The 13,194-nt window shown below is 38.1% G+C and overlaps 1 protein-coding gene across 1 annotated transcript in view; it reads right to left on the reverse strand.

The window, feature by feature from the left end:
* The window catches only part of OSBPL8 (oxysterol binding protein like 8), a 66,069-nt gene that overhangs the window by 18,834 nt on the left and 34,041 nt on the right, over window positions 1-13,194 (reverse strand). The window contains exons 6-10 of the mRNA XM_082498826.1: window positions 11,085-11,165; window positions 10,124-10,225; window positions 8,691-8,894; window positions 4,055-4,139; window positions 2,584-2,755 (exon numbers count right to left, since the gene is read on the reverse strand). Of these exons, the coding sequence (XP_082354952.1) occupies window positions 2,584-2,755; window positions 4,055-4,139; window positions 8,691-8,894; window positions 10,124-10,225; window positions 11,085-11,165 (644 nt within the window). The remainder of the gene's footprint in view (window positions 1-2,583; window positions 2,756-4,054; window positions 4,140-8,690; window positions 8,895-10,123; window positions 10,226-11,084; window positions 11,166-13,194) is intronic.

Raw genomic sequence — 13,194 nt, forward strand, 5'->3', positions numbered from 1 at the left:
ACACAGTACTCAAGGTAAGGCCACGCCAACGCTGAACCGGTGGGATATTCACCTCTTTTGACTGTCTGGTTATACTGTGTTTGATGTACTCCAGGATGAGGTTTGCCATCTTGGCTGCCAGGGCACATCGCATATTGTGTCTACTGTTAACCAGCACCCCCAGACCCCTGTCTGCAGGGCTGCTCCCCAGGTGCAGAAGCTGGCGTTTGTTCTTGTTAAATTTCATTGCCCAATGCTCCAATTTATCTAGATCCCTCTGCAAGGCTTCTCAGCCCTTGAGAGAGTCAACAGCACCTCTCAGTTTGATATCATCAGCAAACTTGCTAATGGTGCACTCAACTTCTGCCTACAGGTCATTGATAAAAATATTGAACAGAACAGGCCCTAGGATTGAGCCCTGAGGAACACTGCTGGTGACCAGTCACCAGCTAGATGTAGCCCCATTCAGTACAACACTTTGAGCCCTGCCCTTCAGCCAGCGCATCGTGAACCTGTTCATCTCACAGCTGGACAACTTGTCCAGAAAGATGCTGTGACAAACAGTATCAACAGCCTTACTAAAATCCAGAAAAACTATATCCACCACCTTCCCTTCATCCACTAGGCAGGTGACATTATTGTAGAACCATATCAAATTAGTTAAACTGGACTTTCCCTTTTTGGACCATGTTGACTGTGCCCAATGATTGCATAGTTTTTAAAATGTCTTTAAATAGTACCAGTATGATCTTCTCCATAATTTTTCGAAGTAGTGAGGTTAGACTAACAGGTCTGTAGTTTCCTGGGTCTTCCCTCACACCCTTCTTGTAAATTGGAATAATGTTGGCTAGCTTCCAGTCAGCAGGGACCTCCCCAGACTCCCAAGACCTTTGGTAGATGATCAAGAGGGGTCCTGCTGTAACATGCACTAGCTCTTTCCATACTCTGGGATGAATCCCACCAGGCCCCATGGACTTATGAACATTCAGCTGATAAAACTGATCTCTTATAATTTCAGTGTTCACAAGTGGAAAGACACTGTTTCCGCACTCGTCACCCTCCAACTCAGAAGACCACGCAGCCCAAGGTCTACTAGTATTTATTAAACACTGAGGCCAAAGAAAAAGCATTGAATGCCTCCCCTTTATCTTCATCCCTATTTTTCAGGTTACCATGTTCAACAAGTATCAGTCCAATTTTTTCCTTGGACTTCCTCTTGCTATTAGCATACTTAAAAAAGCTAGCTCTCAATTGAAGCTAAAATTGCTTTCAGCTTTCTTCACTCTCTCCTGCCAACCCCATTAAAACTAGGCCTGCAGGTTTTGTTGCTTAGATAGTTAAACACACAATACTCTTAGAACATGCTATATCCAAAGATCTACTTAATTAAACCATTAGTCTTAATTAGACTTAACAGTTGTAGCTAATTGCTATGATTGTAATCTGGGCCAGCTGCTGATATTAAACTACTACTCATGAGTACAGATCTCCAGCTGAATTGTACACAGCAGTTTTATTGTTTCCATGAGATAATGGAAGGAGCAAAACTGTAGCTGAGCCTGCTTGGTCATCTGGATAGGGCCTTGAATCTGGGCCAGGGGCAATAATATGCCTTGTCTGTGCTTTTCTCAGACTACCTATGCCAGAAAAAAAGCGCATTTCTTCCAGTCCAGGTCTTCTGTCTCAAATACAGGAGCATACTGTTAACAGCAGTACAAAATTCCCGTGCACTCAGAAAAGACAGATGGGCAGCTAAATCTTCACGGATGGGAGGGATTATGTGAAATAAATTTACATCCACCTGAAGTACACTGAATTGGTGGAAGATTACTGAGAGAAATTGTGCATAGTGCAAACAGACCAAATTCTTTCAAATAAAGGACTAAATCTTTTATATTTTCTAATGCACTTTGGCACCACAGTTGAAATGTTTGAAAACACCATTCATCTGCCATGCTTGTTTAATAATGTATTTCCACAAAAGCTTATGCTCCCAAAGATCTGGCTGAAGGTATTTATTGAAATAAACAGGGAGTTACTCAAGGGCACTCAGACATTAAATACCAGGTGATATCAGATATTTTCAACTTTTGTGTATTTAATTTAATATAATAATAGGGTGACTGAATCATTATTCATCCATCTGATGATTCAAAGCTGAGACATGCTGAAACCATTTAAATAAGGATAGGATTATTCATTTCTATAACAAAAGAACAGCAACTTCCATTCACATCTACCGTCACATGTAATAAACTTCTTATTTTCAGGTGAAGCTAACAAGAGAGACCAACTTCAAGATACAAAAAAAAAAAAACTTTATCAGTTTAACTGAGTACTTAAACATACTGATGTGATACCCAACTTTAAGTTCCTTGGGCCAAACTTTCTTCTATACCCACTTTGGTTGAAAAAAATGTTTGGGTTTTTTTTTTTTTTTCAGTTTATCGACATACAATATAAAACACAGTGCAAATAAGGCATATAAAGAAAATTCAGGAGCAAAAAGAACTGCAGCCTTAGAAAGAGAGTCTCCCTGTGGAGAAGTTAGCACTACAAGGTCCTGCCAAAAAGACAATGGAGTTTAGGAATTAAATCACTTACGGTAAGTTTTCTCCACTGTGCAAGTTGTTAGCACGAAGCAGACCATAGAGAGAGACATGAGTACTGTCTGCTGAAGAGTTCAAATCATGTTCTTTACCTTCTCTAATCATTGTACGTTTAAGCAGACTTGAACATTTCAGTGCCAGCTCCAAAGCATCCATCCAACACCTGCCTAAAGACAAATTTATTATTAGACTAAAAATTAAAGATTTAACTGAACCATAACACTTCTATTTCATTATTTCACAATCCTTTTGGGTCTGCTTACATTTGTTTTGAAGACACACTTCATAATTGTTCCACATTGCATACACTGGATTTTATAATCTGGTGGGAATATAAAACCAACTTGCAACTACCCAGCTCTGGCACAAGGGATGCTTCAGGGTAGGACAAGCAAGGTAAATCGCGATTCTGCTGGAGCATATTCCAGCATTTCTTCCTTAATGCAAGTATGGTTCCATCCAGGCCCTGACTGTTGAATTCCTCCAAAGTTGCCTGCAGCCCTGCTTTAGTTTTGAAGACTAAGTAGCTGCATCAGTTGGCAAAATTTGCTCATGTAATACAACAAAAATGTGGAAAAGGAGCCATGACAGCATATAAATGCCATTTCAATATAAAACAGCAGATATTCTATTTTTTTTTTTTTTGGCAAAAAGTAGCTAAACAAATTTCTTCATTTCCACGTATCTAATCCACTTTTCAATACGGAAGGCAAATAGAGTCCTATTTTTAAAGTCTGCAGGGTTATGCCTAATTAAGCAGTAGAAGGAAAGCAGCTATCAGAAAGGTTACACAACAGTCTTAAATTTTGTTTCCATATTGTAACCTTTGATGATGGTTGCACCGATACTGACCACCCCCTTCCCAGTGATGGAACGATGTTATATAGCTGTATTTTGAGGGAATTTTTACTACTAGAACTCTGTGCAACTGCTGCACTTTATAATTCATAAATGTTTTCATTAGAAAGAACATACGTCCACGTTAACACTTTAGAAAGGCACTAGCTTGAGTATTTAGACATAGAACCATAGAATGGTTTAGGTTGGAAGGGACCTTAAAGATCACCTAGTTCCAACCCCCCTACCATAGGCAGGGACACCTCCCACTAGACCAGGTTGCTCAAAGCCCCATCCAGCCTGGCCTTGAACACCTCCAGGGATGGAGCATCCACAACCTCTCTGGGCAACCTGTTAATATAGTTAAACCTGAAATAACCCCTTCCCCCTCCTGTACCCACCCAACACAAGGCAACTGCAAGGAGTTCAACGACAGTTTCTTCAGGTCAAAATTTTCCTTTAATAACCATTAGTACCAACACGATTGAATGCACTAAGGTAAGGGAAAACCTTAACAACGATTAAACTGCAATCATAGTGCTGTAACAGACATCGTAAGACAACTGAAACCATTTCTTTCTAAAAACTAACTGCTATCACTGCGGAAAAACACTGAAATATCTGTTTACCATCTGATTCTGAAGCGGCTCGGATGATCAAATAACTGCTGGGCAATGGCTGAGTTATAGAACCAACTGCTTCACCTTTGGGACCCTTGAAATACACAAAACAAGCAACAGCATCAGCTATTTTAATTCAGTTTTACAGTTCATCATTCGATGTAATAACAAGCTGACACACTGCAGAGCTATTTACTGTCACTCAGCAACATCTAATGAAGACATGAATGGAAAGATGGACAGCCCTCTTTTACTGGATTTCTTCTTCAAAGACTTCATTCTAAGTATAGCTCCCAATTCAACCCCACTTTAATAAGAATGGTCTTTGGGATTCAAATAATTTTTGGTGTGGTTTGTTGTTTTTTTTTAAATCAGACTTGGCATAGTAACATGGAAATGCTCTGCTGATGCTAATTATAGCAAGATGACAAAAGCATCAAAATGAACACCACAGGGGAGTCACCCTCACTGTTCCAGTATTCCTGCAGATGGGTATGGAGAGATCACATGGGGCAAGCTATTCCTCTTCAGCTCAGGATTTCATCTGAAGAGGTAAGATTGAAAGAAAGCAAAACAAAAGACATGTCTGTGAAGTGGTTTAAGAGAGTTGATTTACAAACGCTGCCTAGAAGACCCCACATTTGTACAGAAACTGGCTCTTCCCCCTCCAGTCCCATTTATTCTTGATAAGAGCAAAGGTTCCTCTCAATGCTATCATTCATAGCAGAGAGCAGGAGGAGGCCTTCTTAAGTGATCCACTTTATATTTATTTTTCATTACAGTGTGTTTGGTGTCTCAGCAGCATCCTATGCTCCATAAATGCATGATTTTTGCCTGTCTTCAGAAAACAGATGAATCACTCAATATTTAAATAAAATGGAAATAACTCCTCCCACACAAATACTATGTACTGCTATAGAAACCCACTCACCCTTTCTCCCTCACTCCTTCCCCTTCACTCTCTCTACTTATCCAGTAGTCAATTCCACAAAATATTTAGGTGCCTAACTATAGGCTTGGCATTTAAACAAGAAAAGATCCAAGATGATGCCCAGGTCCATAAAAGACATTTAGATGCTTAAGTGTCTCTATAAAGGGTATCAGCAGGACACCATGACATTATGTTCAACCAAAAGACACACAGATGATGTCAAATGCCAAAGTTTAATTTTCACTATGAAGTTCTCCACATTTCAAATTAAAAAAAAAAAATAATCCAAAAGACCTTTCCATTTCTGTCAAGCTTCATTTTGGAATAAAATGCTAAACAACCATTTTAAAGCCCCTTCAAAAAAAGTTACCTATGGTAACTTTAAGAACATGGATAGGCAAAGAGGGCTGTATTAAACATACTTGAAGCTATCGTTGAAAGCTGGGTTAAGCCTGCCTAACTGATGAGTTAACACATTTTGACCTTGACTGATTTCCCCCAGAGAAGCCTAATGAAAAGCCAGTACAAGGCTTAGAAGAGGGAATTGGAAAGCCAGCAGAAGTTTTGAGCAAAAGCAGATAAAGGCAGATATTTTAGAAGCAAGCAAATGAAACAGCCAGAACATTTCTGAGGGTGAGAGGCAGGTAACAAGGAGTCTTGGTGGCACTGAAATATAAGTACAGGCAAGCTAGTGCTGGTGTAAATGATGTTCAGAAACTCCCGAATAGTCAGTCTGGAGTAACAGCAACTTGGGTGTTAGAAACAAGATTCCAAACCTCAGTCCCCCTCCGAGCAAGCGGAAAGGTGCACCTATGAAAACTCTTTGGTGAAGCGGCATCGTGGGGATTAGGAGTTAGTGGGTAAGGAGAACCAGGAGGGACAACCCCATGCATGAGCGCTCCTCACCCCAAGGGCAGACAGGGAAGAGGTCTCACTCTCACCGGGCCTCTGGGGAGGGGAGAGCACGGTGGCGCAGCACAGCACCAGGCATGGGGGGAGAGGTGCTGGGATGCTGCACAGATGGGACCGTGGCACCTTGGGTGCACCAGCGCCGTGCAAAGGCCTTGGCCGTCACAAGTCCTCAAAACTCTCAGGTCACAGGACATGGACTAAGGGCAGACCTCTGCCCATGAGATCTCCCCTTGAGGGCTATACTGTGGGCTTGCAGGGTACACTACTTACGCTCTGTACCAAACAACTATAATTTAGAGATAGTGTGGTTTCGCTATTTGGTTTTGGGTTTTTTTTAATGCAAGAAAGCAATACTCCCCTAGGTGCTTTGACAACACATTGATTAAAACTGACTGAATAATTTGCAATGAACATTTAAGTAGGTTGACTTATTTTGGAATAACTGCTTGTGGATCTTGATTTCCTCTAATTGATTACTATTCCAAAAGCACTGAAATTTTTGTTTGATATCACCCATTATGGTTTCAAAATCAATTTTCAGTATGTTAGTGTTCTGTACAAAAGAGACATTAGTTTCCATTTGTAAGGTGATGTTACTTGAACTGTCTCTGTTTCTGACAGAATGATGCTACAACTCCTCCAATACCAGGTAATGGGCAAGTTAAAAATACCACTAGACTAAAAAAAATTTGAAGCTTACTTCCTATGGAACATTTATGCCAATAAAACTCAAATGCCATGAACATTCAGAGAAAGAAATAAAAATTGATAAGCAGTCACACTTGACTAAATTTGCTCATGAAAAATTATTTGCAGTAACTTTTCTAGTTGTTAATTTTAGAAAACTGAAATGGTATCAGGACTGGGCACATGAGGAAGACAGAACAAGGTACAGTGCATCAGCTACCTTAGAGTGCAAGAGGAACATCAAAGACCACAGCAACAGGCTTAAGGGAGCGTGTGAAGTGACTGGCCACAAACTACCGCAGAAGAGAATCTGCAGTCTGCCAGACAGACACACTACGGGAAGTGTGTTCAAGTGAGAAAATCTCCTGCAGTACTTATACCTGTGTAAACGTTTCTTGCAATGTCATCTTCCTGCACTGACTGCAAACAAGGCTCATTTTGCCTTAGACTTCAGGCTCATTCTGGTAAATCTGCTCTGTAAATCAGTGAGTTGCTATTATACTTATGAAAGTTTGCCTCATGATAATAAATCTGTAACTAGGACATCATAATTGACTAGGTAAACAAGGCAGAAAAAGGTTTCAAACTTCAGGGCCTTTCATCTAATTAAATCCAGTAATTCTCAACTGCAAATAGCCATACCAAAATGAACAAACGCCACTCCAGCTCTCAGCACATTTAGAATGGACAATATCAACTTGTTCAGGTTCAAAATTTGACCTACCTTAAAAAAGTAAAAATCTGGTGGGACATGTCCTCTAAATTCTAAATATCTAGTTAAAAAAACAAACAAATCCATTTCTCATTGCCAAGCAATAAAGAAATATAAGACTGATTTGTGATCTTCTGCAGACAGGCCACCACTTTGCAATGTATGTATACATAATCATAAATAATTAAAGCACATTAACATCAAACCCTACAGCTTTGAAAAAAAAGATATGAAGTTTGTGTTCTGCAAATGTGAGATCATCACTAATTAGTGAAAAGTCCTCCTAAGCAATATTAAAATAAAATCATTCAAAAGCAACTATAAAAGATTTGATCTAAGCTTGGTAAATTTAGATAACATTGATAATGATAACAATCCAGGAAGACCACAAACATCAGGAATTACACTAGCTGACTGACTTCCCAGTCTGAGATAAGGAAGACAAAAATCAATGCAGCATGTTCTACAGATGTGACAGTACATCTATATCAATTTAAAATTCAAAAGATACAATCTCACAATTAGTAGCTATCCTAAGAGGTATGTTTCAGAGGGCATAAATAATTTATTGTGACAAGGGTCCTAATATTGTACAGTAATTTCATCTAAAGCAAGATGTCATTTCAAGAGGTAAATATGTTCACTTGTGCTGTGCTTCCGCACCCCCTCTCCATAGGCAAACACAAAACAAGGACTACAATAGTTTATTTACTAAACAATGAGTAATAGTAAACATTAAAGATTCTTAAGAGAAATTGAAATAAACCTTTACTGTGCAGAACACACTGTGCTTTTCAACGCTTACAGGTAAGAGCTGCTCACAATATTATGCCATGTATGACAAAGCAAACAGACATCAGAACTGAAAGAAAACATTTCTCTTCCTAAAATCGTAGCCAAAGAGGAACACGACTGGCTAACGAGTTGCAATATAAGCGATTATTGCACAAGGAAGTAATTTGAATTTCTGCTCTTACAAGCAAATCGAACTAGGCTGACATTTTATTACATGAATATAGGGTTGGAAGCCAAGAAATGTTTGCAACAGATCTCAACTCTTTCATTTTGGCAAATCACTTCCCTCGTTAATTTCTCAGATTCAATTGACGTAAAATACATTATACACTGATTCCTTCTGCTTACATGATCGCCAGTGATGGCATTAACCTCTATAATGGCATCCCTCTGCACATCACACTTCTGAAGCTATTTAAGTATACAGAGCAGCATAAATCAAATACTTTTTGTGATGAAGTGGAATAGATATCGAAGGCTTATATTCAGAATAAACAAACCATTAAAGTTATAACAGAAAATGCAGTTCAGCTTTTCATTAAGGTTGTCTTTACTTGTAGCTGGCTAATGCTAGTCATCCGTTAGGAACCATATATGCTACCACTAACCTTTATAGCCCATATGGACTGCTCCAAAGGATGAAAAAGTTTGAAACAAAAGCCATCTTTTTTAGAAGGCCTCTCAATGAGTTCACAAGCGTTCAGGAGCACTGTTCCTACCCACTGGCCGTTTTTGGGGGTTTTGTAAACAAGCAACACTCCTGGTTTCAGTACACACCACAGTTTGGTCCAGCTTTTCAAGGTACCACGAATCTAGAATATAAATAGTTACAGTTATATCTCGGTGAAGCCAACACCAAAACCATCCCCCTTAACAAAATGAAAATTGAAATTATTATTTCATTTCAAGCAAAGTTTATCAGGTCTACCAAAAGTTTATCCAGGTTTATTAAAGACAATACAAAGGTACAATTTCAATGCTCACTCTTCTATTCTTTTTTGATAAATACTTATTCTACAAAGGGGTATACACACATCCAGATGTGGCAAGTATGACAATTCCTCTGAAACCTTCATGAATTTTCCTATCTGGAACATATTTTATCACTAGCATGAAGACAGGATAATCTTTTTCAGAGGTCCTCTGAAAACAGGGCAGACGTCTGATAGGAAAAATAGGATGTTCATAAAGTAACTCAGACATATTTGAATTCCTTAGATAAAACACCTTATAACAGCTGTTACCTTTAACCTATATGTGAAATACAGGATCCTTTCAAGTACCTGAATTTGCACATCTAATCAGACTGCTTGCATCAATTCTGTCAGCTCTGGATTTTAATTACTTCTGTGTCTGTTGGACTGAATGCAAACTTGACCTCTGAACAATGTTTTAGCCTGCTTACATTGATTTCTGCAAAAAACGGAGAAACTTTTTCCAGACAACGTATTGTTTGGAGCTAACTATAAAAACGGGTAACAGATCTTTTTTCTTGTACAGTTTCTGAGGAATTTATTTACAAATTTAAGTAACTATATACAAATATATAAACTGCATTACTGTTGATGACACTGACTGCTATCTTTGAGAAATTAATTCCTCACCTTTTGTACCAGTATTAGAAGACAGTTAATTCTTAAGAGAGGGAAGGAAAATTTCCAGAAATACACAAAGAAATCAGTATTCAAATATCTAATATGACTGAACCATTTTCACTATTGTTGCGGATCTAACAGAGCTTCAATTCAAAGTGTAAAATTTAAAGGACAAAATAAGAATCACAAAGCCAAATGATCTGAAGTTAATGGCTATACACACAAGATGCATGTGAGTATGGTGACTACAGTAAGTGGGAGCTAGGTTCCTCTATTATTCTCCTTGGATTTGAGCACAGAGACCCTGGGACACAATTAGTAGCTGCTGTGCTTGTAGAAAAAAAAATCATTAACAGCAAGTAAAAGATTGAGCCTTTTCTATTTCAGTCAGAAAGCAGCAAGCAGCTGCTACATCTTCAACTCAGGTTTCACACTTGGATTCTGACCTTTAACCAGTCAGCCATAACAATAACTGATGGGTCTGTGATAGTGCTAAGTAATTCTTTTGTAGCTCTCTTCTTTTCTTCTCTGTAATTTTTCTTTTGAACCTGTAAATAATAATAAAAATATTTACAATGCCACAGCCATAAGTCAGTAATCGGAGCACAAAAAGACATCTATCAACACAAGCTGAGGAAAAACATGCTAAGTTCAGTTTGCAATACAGATACAGAGAAGTAGCTTTAAAACACAGTATTTGACTTCAAGGTGTGAACAACTATTTCATGCTCTGTTTCAAAAGCAGCTATGATATAACCAATTTCAGATCCTTCTGCAATTTGCTTTTAAGACTAAAGACTTTGAAACTCCTGTTAGAATCACAGGTGGAAAACCAACCAAACCAATCTACCCCCTCTCCCCTTCCTTTCCTGGTGTAAAGTACAAAACCAAATTTGGGCTAGATTCAGATTTACAGGTACATTATATGATTGGGAGTCTTTACCCACCAATTACTTTCACTCCCCAGCAGAAATTTGCAGCAATGTATCTCCCTCTTTTATAGGCAAATAATTTTATGTTTCTTCTGACATGGTATCTGCCAAACAGTGAAGTTTGGTCTTGTTACAACACAGGGGGAAGAAGGCAGTAGAAAAAACACAGGTATTGCACACAAATTGTAACTTTGATAATTCAAGTCATCATTTCATTGTATGTACATGTCCCAAGGTCCCTGCCAACTTGAATTATCCTATAATCTTGTGCCATCTTAAAGACTGCATTATAGAAGCTCATACTCAGGTAACAGTACAATAAGATTTGAAGAGAATCAACACCACAACTTCTCACAATACTTAAATATTCCATAGGTCTCATCACTACTTGGCATTTTTGTCTTCTCATTAGAGAATACGGTAAAGCTATGTGAACGCGTTTATAGTCCGTGGAGTTACTTGGAAATTAATTCACCTTGAGAGATTCTTTTTTTGTAAGTTTGCTTGAAGATAAAGAGATGTCCTTCTCAGAGCCATTGAAAAGCTTGGATTCAGACTGAAATTCACAAGATGCATAATAAATAAATGGCAATGATAGATACAAGGCTATATTACTGTTGCAGGCACTTCAGAAAGTGTTTGACCTGCACAGTTAATATTTGTAAGGTTCCCCTTCCCACTCACTTCTCCATTGTTTCTCCCACTTAAAAAAAAAAACAAAACCAAACAAAAAAAACCCAAAACCAACAAACCACAACTTGTAACATGAGCTGTTCACCACCTATTTATGGAATCTTTTTTCGTAAGAGTTTTATGGAAAAGAAGTCTGAGATTCCTCCAGAAGCTGAACTACATACAGTAAATATTTAGCCCATGTAGCCTTACTTGGTATGTCACAGTCTTGACTAGTTAGGCATTATTTTAGCAGAGAGCGGTTTTAGGAAAATCCTGGTGTTTAAACATAGGAGTCGTACTCATGACATACAAATCCCAATGTCCTCATTCATAACTTGACAGCTGCTCTGAATGGATTGCTATAGAGGCACTTACCCCGTGGCCCATGAAGAAAAACACAGCCTCTTCAATCTAGGATTCAGTCCTCTATAAATCATTGGAGTACAACTGACCACTAATGGCACTTGTTCTGCTCCTTCCTCCCTAATCCCACGCTCTGATTACTTCGCAAGTCATCTTTGAGAAGCTCACAGTGGCAACAGACAGGGGAATAAGACTCAGGTTTGTTCATGAAACCCAAGTCCTTATTCATGGCAGGACAATACGCTGCCTCAGCATCACATGATTTCTCCCTCCTGCCTCTCCCCACATCTTGTAAGGTTCAAAGTTTATTCCTTGGCATCTCTTGCCTACTAGTTGAAAGGGAACTAGAGCTGCCAAATATTCAACTTGGGATACAGAGCTCTTTTTCTCTTTTTTTTTTTTTTTTTTTTAAAAGTCTATCACAGAGTTATCATGTCATTCCTACTTGCAAGTCAGAGAACACTGAGTAGGTATCCTCTCTATATAAACTTCAGATATATTACAAAGAGTTGCATTTCTTTGTGCACTGAAATATAACCCTGATGGACCCAAAAGTTCCTGCCTAGTCAAAAAAAAAAAAAAAAAGGAAAAAGAAAAATCAATGTAACCTTCTAAACCCTGTAAATTCAAGGACAGTTTATGAAAACTGCTTCTCAAGCTGTTCAGCATTTCTGATGAGTCATTTCAAATCTCACACTACAATGCAAAGTCTATTCATTGAATTTCTATTTATGAATACTATAAAATGACAGTCAAAAACTATGCATGTTTTGAGAAAACTTACTGCAATAATAAAGACTGCACTTCAGCACTCTTACTTAACACGAGTTGCTCAAACCAAGTAAATAACAATTACAGATTTACAAGTGGAACAAATCAATTTAACTTTGATCCTACTTTGACACCTTTGATTCAGAACTAAGACTTTAAAGGAGTCTACTTAGGTAGCCAGTGTCAAAAAGATATGCAATAACTGGCAAAAAGTAATTTTATCTCAACATCATTTCAACAATAAGTAAATGTTCATTAACTTCCATATAAGTCTTGGAAAAATGAAGGATACATCTTCATTTAGTTTTAAAGGTATGTTCTTAACACTCAAAATTCAGCTTTAAGCAAGCGTACTACTTGAAATTTAATTCCTCTGTCTAGAAGTTAGAGGAAATACAGTACTTTAAATGTAATAACAGAAGAGAGAATAATGCTTATGACTGTTACAGAAGAAGAGGTAACGAACCCGTTATGCAAGCTATAATGGAGCAACTTAAGTAAAACATTCATAAATATTCTAGTTGCTCACTAAGAGAAAGCTAATACAATCTAAAGGTCATGTGTATAAAAGTCCCAAACGCATAAGTATCACAGGTTACAAAACCTCATTTTCTCAGTATCTCAGCTTTAAAGCTCACTGATACGACACTGAGTAAAGGTCCATATTTACCTGTCTAATGGATTATGAGACAGATCAGTGATTCGTGTATTTTTAAGCTAGTAACTTTCTCAGTGTTATACCCACACAAAGTAGATAGGACCAAAATTTAAAAGAA

Source organism: Vanellus vanellus (genome assembly GCF_965231255.1).
Source record: "Vanellus vanellus genome assembly, chromosome: 1".
Taxonomy (NCBI): Eukaryota; Metazoa; Chordata; class Aves; order Charadriiformes; family Charadriidae; genus Vanellus; species Vanellus vanellus.